The sequence below is a fragment of the Rhinoraja longicauda genome, chromosome 2 (genome assembly GCF_053455715.1).
Source record: "Rhinoraja longicauda isolate Sanriku21f chromosome 2, sRhiLon1.1, whole genome shotgun sequence".
NCBI classification, from domain to species: domain Eukaryota; kingdom Metazoa; phylum Chordata; class Chondrichthyes; order Rajiformes; family Arhynchobatidae; genus Rhinoraja; species Rhinoraja longicauda.
Genome location: NC_135954.1, coordinates 23,852,777 through 23,879,960, shown reverse-complemented (window position 1 = coordinate 23,879,960; position 27,184 = coordinate 23,852,777). Strand labels below are relative to the sequence as shown.

Genomic DNA, 27,184 nt, shown 5'->3' with positions numbered 1-27,184 from the left:
CAACTCCCATGATGCATATAAAGAAAAATGAATTGGATATCAATTTACATCTCAGCACTGTAGCTCTCAAGTGACTGTGCTCTTTTGATTTTAGTTGAAAGCTTTGGACACAGCTTGAATTTTACCCCCTAGCCAAACTTTTAAGTTACAATAGTGTCACTGATCATAAAAATCATAACATTTCCAGTTAGAAGGTTCATTTGTTCTTTTGCAACCCACTCCTTTGGTCACAATATATCCAAGCACCTTGTGATCTTTAGTGCAAAACCGTAAGAAACAGACGGGTAACTTTTGTCCCATTTCAAAACTGCAGAAATCGTGAACAGTAGGTTGAAGATTATAATGAAAGGTAAACAACTTGTGCTGTAGAGTCTGACAGCTCCCCCACTCCATCAAATTAATAATGAATGGTTGAGAGATAAGGGGAAATGATGGGGAGGGTATATTTCTGACATGGTTTTATGGACAATCTGATTCCCATGCGCAGTGTTATCTCTCACAGTCCTCCATTTCATGCCCTTATCTGATGATCTCTATATTCCACTAATGAAGCATCATAAAAGTTTGGTAGACAGAGCATATAGGTGGAAAAACCTTTGCAAGCCACTTTGCTCACTGTTAATGTCTATATGTGGCAGTAAAACTCATTGATGCTGTGTTCACTTCCTAAAAAAGAATTAAGATTGAAGAACTTGTTTCAAGTCAATTTTTTTTAATCTAACATGAGGACAAATGGTTAGCCAAACAGATACTGGATTGTAAATGTCTGTCACTACAGGCTTAATGGAGGACGGAGACTCTGGCAGTAATTTTAGCCCTCGACAAAAATGAATGCTAAGGGATAAGGTTGACATATTAATGCACTTAAAATGGGAAATCTAAATTCAGAAGATGCTAAAATAAACTAACCAAGTCTACCGCATTTCTATATTGTCTGCTTGTTAAAACAATTAAGATATTGAATGTGATAGGTCTATACTTCAGCAGAGATTCATGTTCTGTAAAATGGTCTATGTTTTTGAATTTCATAACAATAGTTTGACTATTTTACTGCATTTTTAATCCTCTTTTGATTAATGCCATGTATTATTTTTATTTTGATAATTATTTATTGGAATACATAAAGTGATGCTGCTTTACAAATATATGAATGTGAAGAAGGATGGGAAGGAAACCCCCTGATCTTGATAAAAATAAATCAATAATTTCAAGGGAAAATGCAAGGAATTTGTTCAATCTTATGCAATTAAACTAATTTGGGAGTACTCTGTTGGTATGATAATTGTGTAAGGTGCTCACATTTTGAATGAGGTGTTCTTTCCTCCATTGCTCGTAGTTGAGTGCGATCAGTTACTACCCGGCACCCGGGAACAAACCAAAATGGATCTTGAGGGAAATGTGTTTATTTTCTCTAAGCTGTTTATTAACCAACGTCTCCTCTTTTCACAAATCAGAACTCCTCCATTATGGCCGATTACAATGTGATGCTGGTTTTATGGAGGTTGTTATTTTGTTTAAAAAAAAACTTTTCACAATGCCAAAAGAAAAATACTGCAGTTGCCAGACATCTGAAATAAAAACAGAAATTATTGGAAATGCTCAGCAGGTGGCACAGCCTCCATGGACAGAGAAACAGAGCTAATGTTTTTGGCCAATGACTTTTCATCAAAGTTGTAAATTGCTGCGTCTTTCCAGTGTTATGTTTTCAATTAAAATTTCACACATTTTTAATGTGCCCCCTGCATTGGAATTTAATGTTTAGTAATGCAAGTTTGATTTAACTGGGCAGTAGATTTTGCATTATGTTGTTGGGCTCACTGGGCATACTTTGCCATAAATTCCCACTTCCCTTGTATCTGAAACATGTTTGACAGAACATCTTTACAGTGATTGTCAATGACCATTTATTTTTGCATTTCACGCAGATCTCCTTTGACCTGGCAGAATATACTGCTGATGTTGACGGTGTCGGCACTCTGAGATTATTGGATGCCGTTAAAACCTGCGGCCTTACAAATTCCGTGAAGTTTTACCAAGCCTCTACCAGTGAACTCTTTGGCAAAGTGCAGGAAATTCCACAGAAGGAAACTACTCCTTTCTATCCTCGATCACCATATGGCAAGTACCCTAAAGTATTTTTAGGATTGAATGCATGTCTTTGTGCTGCAGTAATTTGAATGGAATATTAGCATCTGGTCCAAGTGTTTGGACTAGTTGAGGGATAGGCTTATAACTTGACAATTAAAAGTTTTTTCAGGTTAACCTAAGGGGTGAGAATTATAAATCAAAGACTCAGATGTAACTCAGTGGGTGTTGCACATTTTCAAGATCAAAGGTATACTGCCCAGTACTCTATTTCAACACTATTTTCAGGATTGCTGGCAGTCTCAGGCCCAATTGAACCCGTGCAGTGACTGGAAGTGAGGAGAGGTGCCTGAGGTAGTTATGAGGACTTGCAGTGATGGATGATTGAGAGGGGCAGGGGTGGTTGGGGATTGAGATATCGTAGAGTGATGGATGAGTGGGAAGGTGGTGGCCAGGGTGAGGGCTGGAAGATTTGGAGGTTCTTTTGGGGTAGACTTAGGAGATGTGAACGTGGAAAGGATGTTTACACTAGAGGAAGAGTCTGGGACCGGAGGCCATAGCCTCAGATTAAAAGGACGTAGCTTTAGGAAGGATATGAGGAGGAATTTATTTAGTCACAGGGTGAAGAATCTGTGGAATTTATTGCCACAGACGGCTGTGGAAGCCAAGTCAATAGATATTGTTAAGGTGGAGATTGACAGCTTCTTGATTAGTAAGAGTATCAGGGGTAATGGGGAGAAAGCAGGAGAATGGGGTTGAGAGGGAAAGACAGATCAGCTATGATTGAATGGCGGAGTAGACGATGGGCCAAATGGCCTAATTATGCTCCAAAAACTGATGAACATGAGATTGCTGGTTAACCGGTTGGGGGTGTTGGGTGTCTGTGTATTGTATTGAGAAGATCACGAGGTGGCAATGGGATTCAGAGTAGCACGGGTGGCGAGAGCCCAAAGGACAAAACACAAGTTTTGGCGCACCCTCAAAAATCATCAATAAACTTCAATACATTCAAAACTCCGCTGCCCGTCTACTCACACACACCTCGATCCGTGACCATATCACCCCCATACTTTATAAACTCCACTGGCTCCCCATCCCCCCGAGAATCCAGTACAAAATCCTCCTCATAACCTACAAAGCCCTCCATAACCTGGCCCCATCCTACCTGACCGACCTCCTCCACAGGCACACTCCCACCTGCACCCTCCGCTCTGCCGCTGCCAATCTCCTATCCCCCCACATCCGGACCAAACTCAGATCCTGGGGGGACAGGGCTTTCTCCATCGCTGCTCCCACCCTATGGAACTCACTACCCCAAACCGTTAGAGACTCCTCCACACTCACCACATTCAAAACATCGCTGAAGTCTCACCTGTTCAGTACTGCCTTCAACCACTGAAGGTCACCTCACCTTCTGTCTCCTTTCTCTGTTCATTTATTTATTTACTTATTTATCTATTTATTCATTTCCCTATGTTCTCAAAATCTCTGTAAAGCGTCTTTGAGTATAAGAAAAGCGCTATATAAATAAAATGCATTATTATTATTATTATTACAAGTAATTGACTTATCTAACAGTGGAGAATTGGCCTCCACTGCCTTCTGAGGCAGAGAATTCCACAGATTCACAACTCTCTGACTGAAAAAGTGTTTCCTCATCTCAGTTCTAAATGGCCTACCCCTTATTCTTAAACTGTGGCCCCTTGTTCTGGACTCCCCCAACATTGGGAACATGTTTCCTGCCTCTAACATGTCCAACCCCTTAATAATCTTATATGTTTCGATAAGATCCCCTCTCATCCTTCTAAATTCCAGTGTATACAAGCCTCTTCGCTCCCGTCTTTCAACATATGACAGTCCCGCCATTCCGGGAATTAACCTAGTAAACCTACGCTGCACGCCCTCAATAGCAAGAATATCCTTCCTCAAATTTGGGGACCAAAACTGCACACAGTACAATCGAGGCAAATATATGACTACCGCAACTGGGACAGTGTCAGCAAATGTTTGGTACTCGTGGTTTTTAGACTCCATCCAGGAGGTATTCTCACAATGAATAAGAAACATATCCCCCCACAAGTGGTAGTGGGGATAACCAAGAATAATTGACGGCGGCTTGTACCACCTGCAAGCCCTTCTCATTTGGACCTGGGTCAGTTCATCTGATGTTGCCAGAACATTTATTGTTGGCAAGTTGTTATTTTTCAGATTTCTACTTGGTTTTCATCTATTTTTGCAATGCACAATGCTGACTTGCAGGCTGTTGTTTATTCTGCAGGGGTAGCCAAGCTTTACGCCTACTGGATTGTGGTGAACTTCAGGGAGGCTTACAACCTTTTTGCTGTCAATGGCATTCTATTCAATCATGAAAGTCCAAGAAGAGGTTAGAAAAACTAATACATTTAATCTGTTTTAATATATTTCTATTTTTAGTTCCTAATGTTTTACGTTTGGCAAGTATGAATATTTAAATGGCTGTGAAAATGTAAAAAGTTCATCATCTCAGCAGATGCTTATATTTACAATTAAATGATTTTTCCAAAGGGCTTTTATATGAAAGACAGATAACGAAAGTAAGTTAAGTTAATTTTCACTGTGTTAGTTCACACCCGTGAAGAAATTATGTACTTTATGAGTAGAAACAAGGAACTGCAGATGCTTGTTTACTAAAAAGACACAAAGTGCTGGAGTAATGCAGTAGGCCAGACAGCATCCCTGGAGAACATGGATAGGTGACGTTTCGGGTCGGGATCCTTCTTCAGAGATTGTAGGGTGGGTGAAAGAAAGGTGAAAGCGAGGAGGGGCAGGACAAAGCATGGCAAGTAATGGGTGAATACAGGTGAGGTGGATTTCTGATAGATAGATGGTTGACAAAGGCCAGAGATGAAAATACAGAAGGTGTGAGACAAAAGGATTGAAGAATTGAAAATTGTGAAGCCAGAGTGAAGAATGTAGGGAGAGGGGAGTCGTAGGTGCCAGTCCAGGTGGGGCAGAGGGGAGAGGCAGAGAGTGGTGTGGGGGAGGGGGGGGAAGGGTGGATAAAGGAGGATGTGGGAAAGAAACAGGAGGAAGAGGGAGGGGTTGTCAGAGGTTCCCTAAAATTGGAGAATTCACGGTTAAATTTACTTTATGCGTTCCAGTTTGCTCTAAAGAGTGCGCTCAAATGGCAGCAATATGGTGGAACAACCATATTAGTCGCATCCCATCAAACTTTGAGGACGGTGCTTCAATTAGGAGCTGCTGCATGACTGACTGTTCCGTGAATGGAAATGTTGATTGGGAGACTTTTCATCAGCTATTTACCTTTGCCGATAGTGTTCCATCTGTTGGGGTGGAAGATACTGAGGGTGAAGTGCTGGAAAGGGAGAAAGGGATGAGAAAGAGAAATAGCTGTGAAAGGCTAATGAATGGGCAGAAGGTTTTGTGGGAAACAGGGAGAAGGGTTCGGAGACTTGCTGGTGTTGGGGTGATGATGATGATCAGATGCACTGCTGGTAGAGTGGGGGGATAAGTGACACTGCTGGTGTAGGTGATGAGGTGTTGAGACCCTGCTGATGATAGTGGTAAGCATCAGAGACTACTGGTGTTTGTGGATAAGGATCAGAAATCCTGGTAGTGTTGAAGGTTAAGCATCAGAGATTTGGGGGGCATAAGGATCATGGACACTGCTGGTGCTGAGGGTGATGATAAGGATCAGAAACACTGCTGCCGTTGGGGTAAGCATCAGAGACTGCTGGTGTTGTGGGCAGGGAATGGAGGCACCATTGGCTTTGGGAGTGGGGTTAGCATCAGAGACTGCTGCTGTCTTGGGCAGGGAGTGGAGGCACCATTGGCATGGGGGGGGGGGGGTTGCGCTCTAAGCATTAGAGACTGCTGGTGTTGCATGATAAAGATCAGAGCACAGCTGCTCTTGGGGTGGTAGGGATCAAAGACGCTACTAGTCTTGTGGGGGATACTGCTTGCTTGGGGTGATAAGGATCAGAGAGAGCGGTGTTGAAGGATAAGGATCAGGGATACTGCTGGTATTCAGGGCGGTTAAAGATAAGAAACAATGCTGGTGTTGGGGAATGTGGCTTGGAGGTACGACACCAAGGTGTTGGGAAATAAGGATTGAATCTTCTGGTGTACAAATATGTAAATCAAAATATGTAAGTATATTTTAAAATGATAGACCAAAGCATCATTTATCCGATCAACAGGTAACATTTCTAAAGAACTATACGCACAGCAATAGGCCCTTCGGCCCAATTCGTTCAAGTGGACCAAGTTTCTTAAGCAAGCAAGGTCCACTTGCCTGCACGTAGGCCATATCCCTCTGAACCTTCCTATCCATTAGCCTGTCTGAATGTTTTTTTATTACTGTTATTGCACCTGCCTCAACCACAATCTCCGGCAGCTCATTCTCTGTGTGCACCACCCTCTCTGTGAATAAAAGTTGCCCCTCAGCTGTTTTCTTAATAATCTACATCCCCCATCTTCATTTTAGAAAATATAATCATCAGCCGTGCTCTTTCTCCCTGTTGACAAGCTGAAACTGAAGCGCGAGGGTCCAGTATAGAAAGTCATACAATGTAGGCTGAGGGAATCAATGAGCCCCAACATGACAGGCGTACAGAAGGGGTCCAAGTCCATAACTCCCTGAAAGTGCCAATACTAGTAGATTTAAGGAGGACATATGGTATGCTTGCCTTCATAGGTCAGGGTATTGAAGAAAGAAGTCAGGAAATCATGATTTTGGTTAGGCCTCATTGGGCGTATTGCATTCATTTCTGGTCGCCCCATTACAGGGAGGATCTGGAGCCTGTGGAAAGCATGACAAGGTTTACCAGAATGATTAGCGGGTATTAGATATTAGAGAGGATTAGAGGAGAGGTTGGACAGACTTGGATTGTTACCTCTGGAATGTCTGAGGTTGCAGGGAGATGTAATAAAGGTATATACAATTATGAGAGGGCATGGACGGTCAGAACCTTTTTCCCAGGATAGAAAAATCATACACCAGAAGGTATAGTTTTTAAGGTGAGGGAGCAAAGTTTAAAGGAGATGTGTGGGACAAGTTTTTTTTGCACAGAGGATAGTGGCATCGTGTTCGGCGCAGGCATTGTGGGTCAAAGGTGTTCTTGTGCTACACTGTTCTATGTTCTATGTACTACCATTGAGGTACAAACGTTTAACCTCTTAACTGACTTTCCTCTATTCACTAAGCAGGACCTCATCCCTTTTTCTACTTATGTCAATGGTACCAAAGTGCACAATGACCTCCGGATGCTCACCCTCCCTCTTGAGCAAATGCTGAGATACCTTGACCCTGGCATCCATGAGGCAACATGCCATCCTGCGTCTTAATTGTGGCAATGTAATCTTCTGTCTGTACTCCCAACTATTGAGTCTCCTATCCCTATCACTCTGGGCGACTCTATGTTTCCCTGCTGAGCCTCAGATCTGGACAAAGTGCTACAGACCTGACTGCTGTTGCTGCCCTCTGAAAGGTTTTCTCTCTGTATCCAAAGAGATGCTCCTATTTCTGAGTGGAATGGCCAGGGTGCTGCACCATCTGCCCACTCTCTTTACCATTCCTAGTGGTAATCCAACTACCCACATCCTGAACCTTAGGTGTGATCATGTTACTAAGATTGTTCGACACAGACATTGTGGGCCAAAGGGCCTGTTCAACGTAACTCCTAATTATAATGCTCCCATATCCAAATGATCCTGAATGCATCCACCTCCAGTTTCTTAACGTGGTCATTCAGGTGTGGCAGCTGGGCACACTTGCCACAGGTGTAGTCACCAGAGGCTGCAGGTTCCCCATATTTCCCACATCTACCAGAAGTGCACCGTTGCCCAAATGGCCATATTGACCACACTAAGTCATATTTCCTGGGCAGTTTGCAGCCCAGTGGTATGAACATTGACTTCTCCAACTTTAGATAGTTCCTCTGCCCCTCTCTTCCCCTCCCCCTTCCCAGATCTCCCACTGTCTTCCTGTCTCCACCTATATCCTTCCTTTGTCCCTCCCCCCTGTCATCAGTCTGAAGAAGGGTCTCGACCCGAAACGTCGCCCATTCCTTCTCTCCTGAGATGTTGCCTGACCTGCTGAGTTACTCCAGCATTTTGTGAATAAATACCTTCGATTTGTACCAGCATCTGCAGTTATTTTCTTACACTAAATCTGGAGTGAAATTAAAAGACATATCTTGACCTTACTATACTCAGGCTTTTAATCAAAGCCCCACCAGCCAAAGCCTCAGCCTTTATTCCTCAAACACAGCCCTTCAGCCTCGGACAGAAGTACTCCCAAAACCTCCGTTCCAAAAAGTTCGCTCCACCCCACCTTGCCGTCTTTTTATTAATTGATGTACCTCACAATTAGCCGATCAGAAATGTTTCCACGGCCTTGCTTCTAAATCAAAAAAGTGATTTCCCCGCTGCTGCACAGCTCCGCCCCCTGGCTAGAAACTTACTAGTTTAGTTTTCTAATGGCGTTCCTTTGAATCTTCTTATGGCTGCTCTGCTCTGCCGTGTTGCGAGAGTTATTCGTTACTTGAATGAGGAAGCCTTTGTACTGCTGGAGAAGTAGGAATATGATCAACAAGATGTAGTGAGTGTTGAAGGAGAGCAGGTGGTATTGAGAGATGACATCATGTTCAAGAACATTGGAAAAGAAAGGGACGTCAGAGGTTGGGTGGCAGGTTAACAGAAAGTGTTTAAAGGTAGGCCTTTGAGGAGAGGCTGATAGACATTTTGGAAATAAGAGGCAGCCATTCATGAGTGGGAATAATTTAAATTGCGATCTAGTTTGGAGGCCTTAAGGGGAAGTTTGGAGGATAAACAGAATTGCACAATATTGAATTGTGAATAATGATTCTTATTCGAACACAAATATTCTTAAGTACAGCAATTGAAGAAACAATGCTTACATACTGAAATAAGCAAATGATTTCAAAGCATCATAGAAGCCTTCTGCATTTTAATTTGAATCCAAATTGCCCTTTGACAATGTTATGTTAATTAGAGTCACAGAGTGATACAGTGTGGAAACAGGCCCTTCGGCCCAACTCGCCCACACCGCCACCAATGTCCCAGCTACACTCGTCCCACTTGCCTGTGCTTGGTCCTTATCCCTCCAAACCTGTCCTATCCATGTACCTGTCTAACTGTTTCTTAAACGATGGGATAGACCCAGCCTCAACTACCTCCTCTGGCATGTTGTTCCATACACCCACCACCCTTTGTGTGAAAAAGTTACCCCTTGGATCTTTTCCCCTTCACCTTGAACCTATGTCCTCTGGTCCTCGATTCCCCCTACTCTGAGCAAAAGACTGTATACCTCAAAAAGATCTCCCCTCATCCTCCTGCGCTCCATGGAATAGAGACCCAGCCTACTCAACCTCTCCCTATAGCTCACACCCTCTAGTCCTTTCAAGGACAAATCCTTCTAACCCTTTCAAGCTTGACAATATCTTTCCTATAACATGGTGCCCAGAACTGAATACAATATTTTAAATGCGGTCTTACCGACATCTTGTACAACTGCAACATGACCTCCCAACTTCTATACGTAATATTGATAAAGGCCAAAATCCTAAAAACTTTTTTGACCACCTTATCTACCTGCAGCTGGACCTTCAAGGAACCATGCACCTGTACTCCTAGATTCCTCTGCTCTACAACACCACCAATAGGCCGACCATTTACTGTGTAGGTCCTGCCCTTATTTGACGTCCTAAAATGCAACATATCACACTTTTCTGTATTAAATTCCATCAACCTTTCCTCCGCCCACCTGGCTAATCGATCCAGATCCTGCTGCAATCTTTCACAACCATCTTCACTATCTGCAAAACTTCTAACTTTTGTATCATCAGCAAACTTGCTAATCTTGCCCTGTATGTTCTCATCCAAATCATTGATGTAGATGATAAACACCGAACCCTGAGGCACACCACTAGTCGCAGGCCTCCAGTCTGAGAGGCAACCTTCCACCATCACCCTCTGCTTCCTTCCATGGAACCAATTTGCTATCCATTCAGCTATCTCACCTTGGATCCCATGCGATCTAATCTTCCAGAGCAGCCTACCTTGTCGAACACGTTGCTGAAGTCCATGTACACAACATCTACAGCTCTGCCCTCATCAACCTTTTTAGTCACGTCTTCAAAAAAACCAATCAGATTTGTGAGACACAACCTTCCACGTACAAAACCATGCTGACTATCCCTAATCAGCCCTTGCCCATCCAAATGCCTGTATATCCTATCCCTCAGAATACTCTCCAGTAACTTACCAACTACAGATGTTAAGCTCACCGGCCTATTGTTCCCAGCATTTTCCCTGCAGCCCTTCTTGAAAAGAGGCAGAACATTTGCCACCCACCAGTCTTCCGGCACCTCTCCTGTATTTAAGGACGACTCGTAAATTTCAACCAGGTCTCCCGCAATTTTCACTCTAGTTTCCCGCAATGTCCTCGGATATATCTGATCAAGCCCTGGAGATATGACTATCTTCAAACATGACAGTACCTTCAGTACTTCTTCGAAGGTAACCATGATTGCTCTCAAGACACTTCCAGTGACTTCTCCAATTTCCTCCGTCCTACTGTCTTTCTCCTCGGTAAATTCTATGATACTCTATTACAACTTCATTCCCAGTGCCTATAGACAATAGACAATAGACAATAGGTGCAGGAGTAGGCCATTCAGCCCTTCGAGCCAGCACCGCCATTCAATGCGATCATGGCTGATCACTCTCAATCAGTACCCCGTTCCTGCCTTCTCCCCATACCCCCTCACTCCGCTATCCTTAAGAGCTCTATCCAGCTCTCTCTTGAAAGCATCCAACGAACTGGCCTCCACTGCCTTCTGAGGCAGAGAATTCCACACCTTCACCACCCTCTGACTGAAAAAGTTCTTCCTCATCTCCGTTCTAAATGGCCTACCCCTTATTCTCAAACTGTGGCCCCTTGTTCTGGACTCCCCCAACATTGGGAACATGTTATCTGCCTCTAATGTGTCCAATCCCCTAATTATCTTATATGTTTCAATAAGATCCCCCCTCATCCTTCTAAATTCCAGTGTATACAATCCCAATCGCTCCAGCCTTTCAACATACGACAGTCCCGCCATTCCGGGAATTAACCTAGTGAACCTACGCTGCACGCCCTCCATAGCCTAATCTTCCTCAAACTTGCAGATATATCAATTTTTGGTGAAGATGTAAATCGATGACCATGTATGTAAGGTATGGAAGGAAATGCTATTTCCGAAGTAAGCGATTGATTTACAGCGACCAAATAAACTAGACATTATTTTTACCAATGTGATCATAGAACCGTAGAGCACAGGAATTGACCCTTCAGCCCACATGTCTATGCCGAACATAATGCCACGACCAAATGTACTTTAGACTTTAGAGATGCAGCACAGGTTCTTCGGCCCACCGAGTCCACGCTGACCAGCGATCACCTCGTATGCTAACCTAACACACTTGGGACAATTTTACAACTTGTCGAAGCCAATTAATCTACAAACCTGTATGTCTTTGGAGTGTGGGGCGAAACCGGAGCACCCGGAGAAAACCCACACGGTAATAGGGAAAATGTACAAATTCCATACAGACAGCACCCATAGTCATGATCGTACCCGGGTCTCTGGCACTGTAAGGCAACAACTCTACTGCTGTGCCATCCTTTTACCTGGCTGCACATTATCCCTATTCTTCCATGTATAGGAAGAAACTACAGATGCTGGTTTATGTTGAAGATAGAAACAAAATGCTGGAGTTACTCAGTGGGTCAGGCATCATCTCTGGAGAAAAGGAACAGGTGACGTTTCGGGTCGAGATCCTTCTTCAAACTTCTTCGGAGATGCTGCCTGTCCCGCTAAGTTACTTCAGCATTTAGTGGCAATATCCCTCCATTCTCTGCATTCCCATGTGCTTGTCTAAAAGTCTCTTCAGGATATTATTGTAATTGCCTCCACCAACATCCAGGAACTTACCCACCTCTGTGTAAAAAAAAAACTTGCCTTGCACATCTCTTTATACTTTGCCCCTCTCACCTTAAAGCTGTATCCACTCGTATTTGATATTTCCATCCTGTGAAAAAATGTTCTGACTGTCTCACCTATCTATGCCTCTCATAATATTATACAATACAATACAATACAATACAATATATCTTTATTGTCATTGTACCCAGGGGTACAACGAGATTGGGAATGCGCCTCCCATACGATGCAATAATTTAAGTAATTTAGACAACAGCAACCCAACGAAACGAAACAATTGTAACAGTTTTAGACAGGGTAAAGTGCAAGTTGATCTATGCGTTGTGGCCATCCGGCTCAGCAGGACCGGTTCATAGCAGCTATGGCCCTGGGGATGAAGCTGTTCCTGAGTCTGGAGGTGCGGGCGTAGAAGGCCTTGTATCGTCTGCCCGATGGAAGGAGTTCGAACAGACTGTTGCAGGGGTGTGAAGAGTCTTTGTGGATGCTGGTGGCTTTTCTGAGGCATCGTGTGTTGTAGATGCCCTCCAAGTCTGGTAGCTGTGTTCCGATGGCCCTCTGAGCTCTATGGACTACCCGCTGTAGAGCTTTCCTTTCTGCCTCCGTGCAGCTGAGGTACCACACAGGGATGCCATGCGTTAGGATGCTCTCTATGGTGCAGCGGTAGAAGGTCGTCAGCAGCTGTTGGGGTAGACCAGACTTTTTCAGTGTTCTTAAGTAGAACAGTCTTTGTTGTGCCTTCTTGACCAGCGCAGCAGTGTTATTGGACCATGTTAGGTCCTCCGAAATGTGAGTGCCCAGAAACTTGAAGCTGGACACTCTCTCCACACTGTCCCCGTTGATAGAGATCGGGGCATATTCCCCGTTATGTGACCTACGGAAGTTGATGATCAGCTCCTTGGTCTTGGTGGTATTTAGGGACAGGTTGTTATCCGAGCACCAGTCCGCCAGGTTCTCTCTATAGTTTGTTTCATCCCCGTTGGTGATAAGCCCGATCACCGTTGTGTCGTCTGCAAACTTGACAATCTACTTTTATAACCCTCAACCTCCGGTGTTTCCGAAAAAAACCCGATCTAAATCTGTCCAACCTCTCCTTGTAGCTAACATTCTCGGTTCGAGGCATCATTCTGGTAAACCTCCTCTGCATTCTTTCCAAAACCTCCACATCCTTCCTATAAAGGGGCAACGAGAACTATGTGCAGGGCCTAACTAAAGTCCTATGAAGCCACATCGTGAGTCCCATAAAGCTGCATCATGAATTCCTGGATTTTCTTCATTTTGTGCTCTCAGGATCTTCAAGTGAGGAATTAAAATTAGAAGTTTAACAAATTGCAAATTTTAATTGAAAAACTTATTTTAACGTTTGTAGGCATTCCTTTGTCAATGACGTTGCTGGATTTACCCACCCCCTTTGTGGGAAATCCTTCCAACATCAAACCATGTCTACAGAATTAAGATGCTCTGCAAGGGAAATTCAGCGTTGAGAAAGAAGCATCAATGGAATATAGCATGTTTTTTTTTTGAAAAGTCAATTATTGGAGTTGAGAGGGTGGAAATTTTACAACATGTGCTTGCACATCCTTTATTATTTGCAGTTGCCTCTTTCTGAACTGGAGAGCAAAAGTACAGCAAAATTGTGTCATCAAGACAAAATAAGATGTTTAAGCAGTAGGAAATCTACTTGGCTTGACTTAGTATCATCTGTCTTGACTACATTTGCTGTCAAACTGGGGCTTAGATCAAAAGCCTTTGGATGGTTTTTGAGTTTATAATAAAATTGCACAAAGGACACATTTATGTTGTAGAATGTCTGCTTGCCAGTATTTTTTTCCAGACTCAGTTGTAGTATGGCTAATTGCCAATTTTTGAAAAAGAAATCCAATTTTGATTCTAACAGTACTTCAGCAAATCATTTTTATGTAATTACTATAAATTTAAGTCAAAAAAGAAATAGCAAATATTCACAGTGCCACATATTTTTTTCTGAGATATTAATACTTTAAAGCAACTTCATCTATAAGTTTTGAATCCCCACTGTTAAATAGTGTTGATTTTGGCAGCCCTGAATAAGCAAATTAGGTTTAATCTCTCTGATCTCGGTAGTCTGTGCAGTCATCCATGACTTTCTCGTTGTCCATCCTTTCTGCTTCCCGGCTGTTCAGAGCCAATGCTGAGGCAATTCTCTGCGGGAGCGTTGAAGATCACCCATTTTTAACGGCAGATGGTGGCTGGAGAAAAATGCAGTCACCAAGACAGAGTTCAAATTGGGTTCAGGAACAAAATTAACTTTCCTTCTGTTGATGGACCCTATTTTAAATATTCATTTATTCCAAACCAGGTTCCAATTAAATCTAAAATTACACTTATTTTGTTTCAAGGGAAGTGCATTTGTCATTTTCACCTTTTTACAGTGCAGGAATTTTACAGTGTAAGATTTAATATATCAATAGGAATCCGATGAACCACTTAATAAGGGATTTGATACCTGAAGGAAACAAAGTTGAACCAATTATATTGTATGGCATTAAAACTCAAGTTAAGTTGGGCAACTTAGATGTTTAATCAGCTGCTTGCATCTAGTTAAAGTGCAGTTACTTTGGCCACTTAAAATTCTGCTTCTGGTGTTTTATTACAGTTTGCACAGAACCATATATGGCTGGAAAATGAAAAAACTAATCAGCGACAGCAGGAAAATTAATCTAAACAAAATTGATGATCTGCTGAAGTTGAGCAGTGAGACTCAGAACAGCACTCTGATCAATCTAAATCTACTGTTTTTAACTTAAAGACAGCATAAACAGCTGTTCACTGACTTTTCATTTTACCTGTATTAAAATGAGCATAAACTGTATAAGTAATCGGGAATTGTACATGAAGAATCAGTAAATTTGATTTAGTCACAGGGTCAGAGAGCTGTACAGCATGGAAACAGGCCTTTTGGCCCACCTTGTCCCACCTTGCCCACCAAGTTGGCATTTTGAGCTAGTCTTATTTTTCTGCATTTGGCCCATGGCCCCCTAAATCTTTCCCATCGATATATCTGTCTAAATGTCTTTTAAAAGTGCTAATTGCATCTGTTTCTGTAGCTTCCTCTGGCAGCTCAGTTCAGACTGCCCTGTAAGTGAAAAGGTTTCTCCTGAGGATCCTCTTAAATCTCTCCCATTTCACTTCAAGCCTGTGCCCTCTAGTTTTTGAGTCCTCTACCCTGGGACAAAGCCTGCGTGCGTCCGATGCTCCTTGTGATCTTGTACACGTCAATATGGTCACCACTCAGACCTCCACTTCAAAGAGAAAACGCCCAGACTATCATCTCTCTATAACCTCAAAAACACAACCCCAAGTCACATCCTGCTGAATCTCTTTTGCTGGTTTGCAAACTGAATAACATACTTTCTTTAGCTGGGTGACCAGAACTGCACACAGTGCTCCAAGTGTGGTCTCACTCATTACTTGTACAGCTGCACATGATGTCCCAAGTTTTGTACCCAATACCCTTACCAATGAAGGCAAGTGTGTAGAATGCTTTCCTCACCACACTGCACCTGACTCGCCACGTTCAGTGAATCGTGCACCTCTACTCCCAGATCTCTCTGTTCTGCATCACTCTCCAGGACTCTACCATTTCCTGTATAAGTTCTGCCCTGGTTTGACATGTCAAAATGCAATACTTTATCAGAGTAAAATTCCATTTGCTATTCCATGACTCATCTTCCCAGTGGATCCAAGTTTTCTTGTAACCTTTGGATAATCTTCCTCACGGTCTCTAATATTTAGGCATCATCTGCAACATCTATAGCAATCTTAACTGCACTGTCATCCAAATTGTTACTGTATATAACAAAGAGCAATGGAGCCAGCACCAATCCCTACTGCATATCACTCGACCTCCCAATCAGAAACAACTCTCCACAACTACCCATTGATGCCTTCCTCCAAGCCAATTTAAGAATCCATTTGACGAGCTCACCTATGTGATTTAAACTTCCAGACTAGCCTACCATGCGGGACCAAGTCAAAGGCCTTACTAAAGTCCACATCGATCACATCCACTGCTCTGCCCTCATCAATCCTCTTGGTGATTTCTTTCAAAAAAGATTTGAGACATGATTTTGCATGCACAGAGTCATGTTGGCTATCCCTATCCTGCCAAATGTTGGTAGTTTCTGTCCCTCAGAATCGCCTCTAACAACTTTTCCACCCCTCCCGTCAGGCTTACCGACCGGCCTGTAGTACGCTCGTTTGTCCTTGCTCCCCTTCATAAATAACAGTACAATATTAGTCACCCTCCAATTTTCTGGAACTTTGGCTGTGCTAAAGATGATGCAAATACCTCTGCAAGGGGCTCCACAATTTCTTCCTCACAAGATTTATGTATGTACTTAATTAGGCCCTGGGGATTTATCCACCTTAATATGCTTTATACCTGCCCTATATATATAATTATTTTATCTAAGACATCACAACTCATTTGCCTCAATTCCTTAACTTCCTGATTCTCTCAGTACAAACAAATGAAAAATATTCATTTAATATCGCCTCCAGTTCTTGTGGTTCGACACAAAGATAGCTATGCTGATCTTTAAAGGGACCCAATCTTTACCTAGCCACCCTTTTACTCTTAATATACCAGGTAGAATCTCTTGGGATTTTCCTTTACCTTGCCTGCCAACTCCATTTCTTGTTGTCTTATTGCCCCCTTATATGCCCCTGCACTTCTTGTATGCAGGAATCTCTCAATTATGAGAGATATATACCTAAATCTGATGTATGCCTCCTTTTTCCTGACCAGAGCTTCAACATTTCTCATCGACCAAGGTTCCCTAAACTTGCCACCCTTGCCCTTCATCTTAACAAGGACTTGCTGCCCCTGTACCCTTGTTAACTTAGTTTGGTAAGCCACCAACCTGCCGGCCCTCCCCTTATCTGCAAACGGACTCTTCCAATACACCTCTGCAGCTTCCTGCCTAATGCCTCCAAAAGAACCTAACTTGCGGGCCCGTCCTATCCTTCTCTATAACTACTTTAAAACAAATAGAATTATGGTCCTAAAGAGCTCCCCCACTGACACTTCAGTCACTTGCCTTACCTCGATTCCAAACAGTAGGTCCAGTGTTGCACTCACTCAAGTAAGCCTTCTTTATGTTGATTAAGGAAGCTTTCTTGATATACATTTATCAAATTCCACCTGGTCTAAGCTCTTTACAATATGTGAGACCCAGTCAATAGAAGGGAAATTAAAATTTCCCACTGGTACTACCCCATTATTTTTCCAACTATTTTCCCTACACTTCTGCTCCTATAATCCCCATTGACTATTGTGGGGACCTATAACACAGTCCCATCAAAGTGATCATTCCCTTCCTGTTTCAAAGTTCCGCCCATATATCCTAATTGGACAATCCCCCAAGAATATCATCTCTGAGCTTTGTAGTTATGTCCTCGCTGATCAAAAATAAACCTTCCCCTCCCCTTCTCTCTAACCTGCATCCATATCCTGGAATATTGAGCTGCCAGTCTTGCCCTTCTCATGGCATCAGCGAGTCATTCAGCCCAAGTTGCTCATGCTGACCAACATGCCCCATCTACACTAGTCCTATTTGCCCACATTTGGCCTTTAACCCTCTAAACCTATCTTATCCATGTACCTGACTAAATGTTTCTTAAATGTTATGATAGTACCTGATTCAACTACCTCCTCTGGCAGCTTGTTCCATATATCCATCAGCCTTTGTGTAAAAATAGTTATTCCTTAGGTTCCTATTAAATCTTTCCCTCCTCTTCTTAAACCTATGTCCTCTGGTTTTCGATTCTCCTCCTCTGGGCAAAAGACTCTGTGCATTTACCGGATCTGTACTTCTCATGATGTTGGACATCTCTGCAAGATCAGTCCTCATCCTCCTGTGTTCCAAAGAATAAATTCCTAGCCTGCTCAATCTCTCCCTAAAGCCCAGGCCCTCGAGTCCTGGCAACATCCTCGTAAATCTTCTCTCTACCCTTTCCAGCTTGACAACATCTTTCCTATAACATGGTGCCCAAAACTGAACACAATACTCCTACGCTAAAGCAGCTTCAAAGCCTCGCTGTGACTGCACTTCTCTCAGCCTCGTTTCTGTTCGGATTGCAATATCCCAGTCGCCCCGCATTCACATCCTGGGTTCATAGTCTGAAGAAGGGTCTTGACCCGAAGTCTGAAGAAGGGTCTTGACCCGAAACGTCGCCCATTCCTTCTCTCCTTCGCCCATGCCTGTCTCGCTGAATTACTCTAGCTTTTTGTGTACATCTTCATAGTCCTTACCAGTTAACCCTCCAACATTGAAATAAATACAGTTTAAACCATTGGTCTTTCCTCTTTCTTTATCATGCAACTGCCTGTCTGAAGAGGGGCCCCAACCCAAAACATCATCTATCCATGTTCTCCTGGGATGCTGCCTGACCTGCTGAGTTAGACGCAAGATAGACGCAGAAAGTGGAGTAATTCAGTGGGCCAGACAGCATCTCTGGAGAAAAGAAATAGGTGACGTTTCGGGTCTGGACCCTTCTTCAGATTTGGGCACCATGTTATAGGAAAGATGTTGTCAAGCTGCAAAGGGTGCAGATAAGATTTACAAGGATGTTGCCAGGACTGAGCTATAGGGAAGACATTGAGCAGGCTAGGACTCTATTACTCCACCACTTTGGGTTTTTTTGTGAACCAGCATCTGCAGTTCCTTGTTTCTACATTTTGTCCTTGCCTTATCTTGTTGTCACCCTTCTCTCTGAAGCCTTTTGAGTTAAATCCTCAGCACCTCACCTCTACACCCAATAGTCCACTCTTCTATACTTCACTCCTTATTAGCTGTTGAACCAATCAAACAGAGCCTGTTTACACTTTGCTGCCCCTGCTCTCCTCTTCTTTGCCTACTGGCTTGATTTAAGGGTTGAGTCTTCCAGAAATAAGTGTTATTTCAGGTTTGGTTTAGAGACACAGCGTGGAAACAGGCTCTTCAGCCCACCGAGTGCGCATCAACCAGCGATCCCCGCACAGTAACACTACCCTGCACACACTAGAGACAATTTTACATTCATACCGAGCCAATTAACCTACAAACCTGTACGTTTTTGGAGTGTAGGAGGAAACTGAAGATCTTGGGGAAAGCCCACGCAGTCACGGGAAGAACGTACACACTCCGTACAGACAGCACCCGTAGTCAGGATTGAACCCGCGTCTCTGGCGCAGAAAGCACTGTAAGGCAGCAACTCTACCGCTGTGCCACCGTGCCGCCCTGTGTACTGTTAATTTATATTACCTGATTAATGTTTGCCACATTTAAATAATTTTAACTGTTATATTTTTTTTAATGTTTCATCATATGAATTTTGATGAGCTATTTGAGAAAAGATAGAGTCTATAAGATTCCAATTTTTTTTCATCTTAAGACTTCAAAATTTTAAGAATAACCATTGTAGCCTTGAGTATTTGTTGTCCATCAGCTGGTAGTTATATTCATTTTAATTAGCTTGGCACGTGGTTTGAAGATCCAAATATGTTAAAATTATTAAGTAGTTTCTAAATGTACTTTCAAAAGTTGTTTGCTGTGTAAATGGAGCTCTTGGCTTTTTAGTTCGTAGCTTCTAGGTTTACTTAATTGACAGATGATCCCATTATGCTAAAAAAAAACTAGTAATTCTTAAAATGTTAAATTCATTTTTGTTTCTATTTTGGTGCAGTTAAACAGCCAGGATAACTATGCTGATGTTATCTGTTATCTTTGTTTCAGGGGCTAATTTCGTGACTCGGAAGATTAGTCGGTCAGTGGCTAAGATTCACATCAGACAGCTGGATTGTTTTAGTTTGGGCAATCTGGATGCCAAGAGAGATTGGGGTCATGCCAAGGACTACATTGAGGTAGGCCATTGGCCTAAGGCTGTTCAGAAGTATTTTCCTGCCTGGATGATACGTTTTACGCATCATCTAAAAAAATTGCTTGATCTGTATGTGTATCTTTGTGAACTTGAGCCAGAGGAGAGTTGCTAACACAGTATACCGTCAATTACAGCCTAGGGAATTCAGTTACATGGTGGGCTACCCCAGTTCCTGACCTGACTAAATCTTTCTTTTCATTCAGAACAGCTCTAAGTTTACATTTCAATAGACAATAGGTGCAGGAGTAGGCCATTCTGCCCTTCGAGCCAGCACCACCATTCAATGTGATCATGGCTGATCATTCTCAATCAGTACCCCGTTCCTGCCTTCTCCCCATACCACCTGACTCCGCTATCCTTAAGAGCTCTATCTAGCTCTCTCTTGAATGCATTCAGAGAATTGGCCTCCACTGCCTTCTGAGGCAGTGAATTCCACAGATTTATAACTCTCTGACTGAAAAAGGTTTTCCTCATCTCCGTTCTAAATGGCCTACCCCTTATTCTTAAACTGTGGCCCCTGGTTCTGGACTCCCCCAACATTGGGAACATGTTTCTAACGTGTCCAACCCCTTAATAATCTTATATGTTTCGATAAGATCCCCTCTCATCCTTCTAAATTCCAGTTTATACAAGCCTAGCCGCTCCAGTCTTTCAACATATGACAGTCCCGCCATTCCGGGAATTAACCTAGTAAACCTAAGCTGCACGCCCTCAATAGCAAGAATATCCTTCCTCAAATTTGGAGACCAAAACGGCACACAGTACTCCAGGTGTGGTCTCACTAGGGCCCTATACAACTGCAGAAGGACCTCTTTGCTCCTATACTCAACTCCTCTTGTTATGAAGGCCAACATTCCATTGGCTTTCTTCACTGCCTGCTGTACCTACATGCTTCCTTTCAGTGACTGATGCACTAGGATCTCGTTGTATGTCCCCTTTTCCTAACTTGACACCATTCAGATAATAATCTGCCTACTTATTCTTACCACCATAGTGGAGAACCTCACACTTATCCACATTAAACTGCATCTGCCATGCATCCGCCCACTCACACAACCTGTCCAAGTCACCCTGCAGCCTCATAGCATCTTCCTCACAGCTCACACTACCACCCAGCTTTGTATCATCTGCAAATTTGCTAACGGTACTTTTAATCCCTTCATCCAAGTCATTAATGCATATTGTAATAGCTGCGGTCCCAGCACCAAGCCTTGTGGTACCCAACTAGTCACTGCCTGCCATTCTGAAAGGAACCATTTATCCCCACTCTTTGCTTTATGTCCATGTCAGTACCCTACCCCCAATACCATGTGCTCTAATTTTGCCCACTAATCTCCTATGTGGGACCTTGTCGAAGGCTTTCTGAAAGTCGAGGTACACCACATCCACCGGCTCTCCCCTGGCCATTGTCCTAGTTACATCCTCAAAAAAATCCAGAAGATTAGTCAGGCATGATTTCCCCTTTGTAAATCCATGCTGACTCGGAACGATCTTGTTACTGCTATCCAAATGCCCCGCAATTTCGTCTTTTATAATTGGCTCCAGCATCTTCCCCACCACTGATGTCAGACTAACTGGTCTATAATTTCTCTCTCCCTCCTTTCTTAAAAAGTGGGATAGCATTAGCAACCCTCCAATCCACAGGAACTGATCCTGAATCTATAGAACATTTCAAAATGGTCACCAATGCGTCCACAATTTCTCCTTAAGTACCCTGGGATGCAGACCATCAGGCCCTGGGGATTTATCAGCCTTCAGTCCCATCAGTCTACCCAACACCATTTCCTACCTAATGTGAATCGCCTTCAGTTCCTCCGTCACCCTAGGATCTCTGGCCTCTAAAACATCTTTGGTAACATACTGCTAGAGGGTCATTCCGACTCCTTAACAACATTCTTTTTTTCCACCCTTTGTGTCTTTTGATAAATGGATAAAGATCCTACCATGTGGGCATTTAAATATATTTTTAGATTTGTTCTCTATTGTATGGTATGGAGCTACCAGTGAGACTGTATTTAACTCCACTAGACAGCAGCAAAAAAAGTGTCTGGACTGGGCTCATTTGTTTCCCTCAGTTGGGTCCTGACAGATTTCCTGTGCTCACAATGCTATTTATGTCTTTTTGAATCATACATCCCTGGGACACAGACACTGGTTTTCCAAAACCATTTACGTAATTTAAACAGAAGCTAGAAAAGCCCACAAAGCAAGAAAAACTGACAGTTTAATAAGGGTTCAGCAACAAGTTTATAGTAAATGCCTCTGTGTGGGTATACTTTCTACGTGAAAAAACGTAGCAAATCCAGATGTCTGCTACTGGTTGTACAAACACCACAGAACGTTGTACTGGTGATATATTTGGTTCCGATTTAAGTTTTAATGATAGACTTAAACTCTGATTTTAACAAATGGGTATATATTTAGACAAAGCATTTACTCCATTAGAAAGGTCAATCTGTAATTAGAGGGAGAGAGAAAATTAAAATTGCCTTATGTTTTGCTGCTTTGTCACAATTTTCCTGTGTTAAACCTTTCCTATTACATGTAGTCTTTGGCATAACTATGGGTCTATGGAATTTGGGGCAATTTGCTCTCTACCTCACAAGTTGAGGATGATTAAACAATGAGCTCAGCAAATATCTTTCGTTAAATTCTATTATGTTCACCAAAGGTCTATTTCATTAGCTTTCATTAAAATTCAGATTTATTTTTTTTTGCTGCTGTTTCATAATCCTCATAAAAATCTAGCACTTATAAAGATTGAATGAGTCTGGTTTAAGATAAATGCTGTGGTCGCTAACAAATGGCAGTGCGGGAAGCCAACCAAAATATAAGAGCAATCTTATTTTATTAAATCTGGCTGTCTACATTTTAAAAAAAAATTAAGTCTGCTCTGATCTTATCTGTAGTTGGTGCAGGAGTTAAAGCTGCCAATGCCAGACACATTTTACTACAGTGTGTTTAAAGTATCGTGGTCTCCCTGCTTTTTGAACTCTCGGAGCAGAGTAAATGATTTAATAGAAAAGTCTTTGTACTAGTTTTTTTGCTTATTCTCATTTGGGACAAATTCAAAATATTTCATCATTACTGCTGCCTAATCAGCCTAGCCTGTGAGTGAGAACTGATTGTGAAGTTAACTGCACATCACCACTGTGATGGAGGAAAACTGACAACTTCTGGCATGAATGTCCGTACAACTGAAAGTGGAAATCTGGATTTTGACGTCAAGTCATTCCCTCCATCTCCACCGGGAGCATTGCTTTACACTTTATATAATCTTCAGAAATCAGTGAACTGATGAGAACTTGAGGTATTTACAAACTATCCATGTTGTTAAAAGCATGATAATGTTACACGATGTTTAAGAGTTTTTGTAATGGTGTTCTAAAACTGAGTTATTACTTATCAGGCTCCCCAACTCAAAACAATATTAAGTGTGGTTTATTGTTCCCTCGGGTAACATCTTGATATTTGTTACAATGATCATTCATGGGCACTTCAATACTAGATTTCAGTTTCAGTTTGCATCTTTGATAGTGCTGTAAATTTCCTTGCCTTCAATACCTTTTATATATTTTTTTGCTGCTTCAATTTCCAACAACTGGCATTTTATAATGAACATTAAAAAATCTCCATATTCTGGGCAACTGAAATAGAAATGGACAATTCTAGAAATATTCAACAGATCAGTCAGCACATATGGAAACAGAAATAGAGTTAATGTTTCAGGTTGATAATTTTCTGTGAGATTGTGTCGTTATTTTTGTATAGGTTGCTTCTAAATCAACTTTGAACTATCTGTTTTGAAGTTCTAAAGCCAATAGCCTTTAACCTGAGGGAGAATATGTTGTGTTTTGGACACCTCTTACTTGTTCACAGCCATGACTGCTTTTTTTGTGAAAGTTGAACTTGTTTTGTTTGTTTTTATTCTAAAGTATACACAATTTGAAATAATTAGAAAACCACAAATGCACATTTTGAAAGACAGCAAAACCCTGGAATTCTTAACAGCAAATGTAACAGTTACTGGGCAATTCTGACAGTAGCATTTTGTTTAAGAACTTGTTTCTTGCTCTATTTCTCTCTGTTGAATTGTTTGAATTTGTCCAAAACATAGTTCGTTGGGGAAAGACCATATATATGTCTTTAATTTGTCTAAATGGCCAAATGTGTAAACCTGATTAGTTTAAGTCAAAGGAAAGAGGACTAATATTTATGTTGCATCTTTCAAAACATCAGCATATTTTAATGTACTTTATTATGTCGATAAAGAATACAGATTAAATGCACCTAGGTTTCCACAAGGACAATGAGAAAATATTGGTGAAGAAAACTTACTTTTTGCCTGAAGGATGTCACAGAATTTATTTGCATACCAATGAGAAGGCAGGCAATGCCTTAGTTTAATGTCTGTGCCAATGGTAGCAGTTTCTATCAGTAAAGAATTGCCACCATGCTACAAGCTGTTAATATTTGATTGATATTCTACCCTTACTTGTCAGTGTCAAACACTTTCTGAGGATTCAGTGGATAGTATTTTGAAGAAGGAATCCTACACAAATTACCCTCCCTAAGACATATTAAGGATAGCAATTATCCCGACTAGACTTTAACTGAAAATATTTAACAGCTCAAACAGCTCTGACGAAGAGTTTTCCAGCGAACATGGTTGTTTTCACCAAAACCATGGAAACTTTGAGATTTATCATGAAACACTGATTTATATATATGATAAATGTTAACCTAGCTTTTAACTATTTCACAATATGATATCTGTAAATGTAATACTATGTTCCTATGATATTCATCTCATATAGTTGTTTTTGGATTGGGTTTAGAATTTACCCTAAATTGTGAAAGCTTGTTTGCTTCTATCTCAACCTTTTAAATTATTTTGGTTAAAATGGCATGAAGAAATAAGGAAAACAAAGAGTACGGATGGCATTTAATTACCAACAGACCATTATAATACAATCAGATGAACTGGTCGTTGTTACCCAGATCTCAGATCTGAGACCAAGGATGGACCCGGTGGCCGATGAGAACAACCGGTGGCCCGGCGAGAGCAAGGAATGAACCGGAGGCCGACAAGAACGAAGACCCGGTGGCCGACAAGAATGAAGATGTGGTGGCCACCAAGCATAAGGACGGACTGGCTGACGAGAACAAAGACTCGGTGGACCGCCCACGGCCATGTATGGCGGTGGGCCTCTGACTGCAAGGGGAAGCTCAGAACCCCCAAAGACCGGAAAGTGAAGGAGGGAGCCACTGGCAACGACGGACGCGAGGAGTGGGCCAGTAGGAGAGGGACCGGGGTATTGCCTCCAGCGCGTACATGGTCGGCAGTAGGAGACACCCCCCTGGGACACAAAGGCGGCCGGGCGAGGAAGGGGCATTTAGTCGCGAGCCTGCAGCAGCCTGGGACTTACCTGGATTCACCTGGATCAGAGGCGCTCCAGCACTTACAACATGTGGATGGGACTTTGGACGTTTTACTTTTTCTTTGCAAATGGAGTCAAAATATGGCAACTTTGTAATTGTGGGTTGTGCAAAAGAATTTCATTGTGCTCTGCACACGTGCCAATAGAGAACCATTGAACCAATATAACATTTTGTTTTAGTGTGTATTTTATTCACACAGCATCTTATTTTGCATCTGCGATTTCATGTAGCCAATCATTGAGATTAGAAGTTCCTGGAGCATGGTTACAATTGTTTTCCAAGATTTGGATAAGAGAATTGAATTCAAAAGGGGATAGCAAAACCAGATGGGACCATAGTTCAGAGATTATGTCCACTGTTATCTCACGAACATTTATAGAACCAGACAGTACTACCCGATCATGCAGGGAAAATCTGTCTTTATTTCCTCTTCTTTCAAAGGCTGAATCTTCTGCTTCACGATAAATGGCAAACAACCACACATTACAGATAGTACTTTTACAAAGGCAACGTCATCTTTACTTTTCCCATGTGAAATAAATGACAAAGATGGACAACTACAATCATTTTCCCAAATGACAAAATTCCTGAGTTTTATAGCAGTTTAGGTGAATTAAAGTCGCTGGCAGAAGTCCTTATTATCAATGTCATGATCATTGAAGCCTCCTGATAGCTTTGGTTATAATCTTTTGCACTTTTTCAGCTCTAGTTGTAAAGATTATTGTCTGAACAAAAAGATCTGGTTGAAGGTAAAACTAAGTGTTGTTTATCTAATGGTCATGTTAAAATGGTAGTGCTCAAATTTCCGTTACAAATTTAATGTAAATTCAATTGCTGAAGCAGAGTTCCCTTCGCTCCATCCCACAGCAACATATTCAGACCAATATGGCTGTGGCTGACAAGAGGCCATACACATACAGAAGGTTCTGTTGCTCTCACATTGGCCTCATTAGCCACCATAGAGTCCACAAACCTGGGGGAGCAAGTCACCCTCAATCCCAAGGGAATGCCAAAGAAGAAGAGGAAGGGCAGTGGATTGGTCCCAATATTGTGACTGATATGTTTCTGCTGTTGTAATCCTGAGTTAAACTGGCCACTGTGTTCGTAAGGGTATTACATCTTGCACAATTAGTATATGCCAGACATTTGGGAATTAAATAGATCCTGACTTCAATCAACTTGAAACGCTCATTTGATGTAACTTCTACCCAAATTGAGTTCCATGTTCCAGCAAATGCTCTTCTTTAATCATGTTTATTGTTCAATGAAGATTCACTGATGTAACAAGATTCTTAAACAAGATTCTTCAATCTTGTTACATTATTCAGTAGCTAGAAAGACATAACACATCAGCATTACTTAAAGGAATCAATTGGTTTGGTCTCCAAATTTGAGGAAGGATATTAGTTTTGGTCTCCAAATTTGAGGAAGGATATTCTTGCTATTGAGGGCGTGCAGCGTAGGATACTAGGTTAATTCCCGGAATGGCGGGACTGTCGTATGTTGAAAGACTGGAGCGGCTAGGCTTGTATACACTGGAATTTAGAAGGATGAGAGGGGATCTTATCGAAACATATAAGATTATTAAGGGGTTGGACATGTTAGAGGCAGGAAACATGTTCCCAATGTTGGGAAAGTCCAGAACCAGGAGCCACAGTTTAAAAATAAGGGGTAGGCCATTTAGAACGGAGATGACGAAAAACCTTTTCAGTTAGAGAGTTGTAAATCTGTGGAATTCACTGCCTCGGAAG

The 27,184-nt window shown here is 42.1% G+C and overlaps 1 protein-coding gene across 1 annotated transcript in view; it reads left to right on the top strand.

The window, feature by feature from the left end:
- Positions 1–27,184, top strand: part of gmds (GDP-mannose 4,6-dehydratase) — a 554,149-nt gene that overhangs the window by 188,348 nt on the left and 338,617 nt on the right. The window contains exons 5-7 of the mRNA XM_078427475.1: positions 1,926–2,118; positions 4,364–4,468; positions 19,847–19,974. Coding sequence (XP_078283601.1) covers positions 1,926–2,118; positions 4,364–4,468; positions 19,847–19,974 — 426 coding nt within the window. The remainder of the gene's footprint in view (positions 1–1,925; positions 2,119–4,363; positions 4,469–19,846; positions 19,975–27,184) is intronic.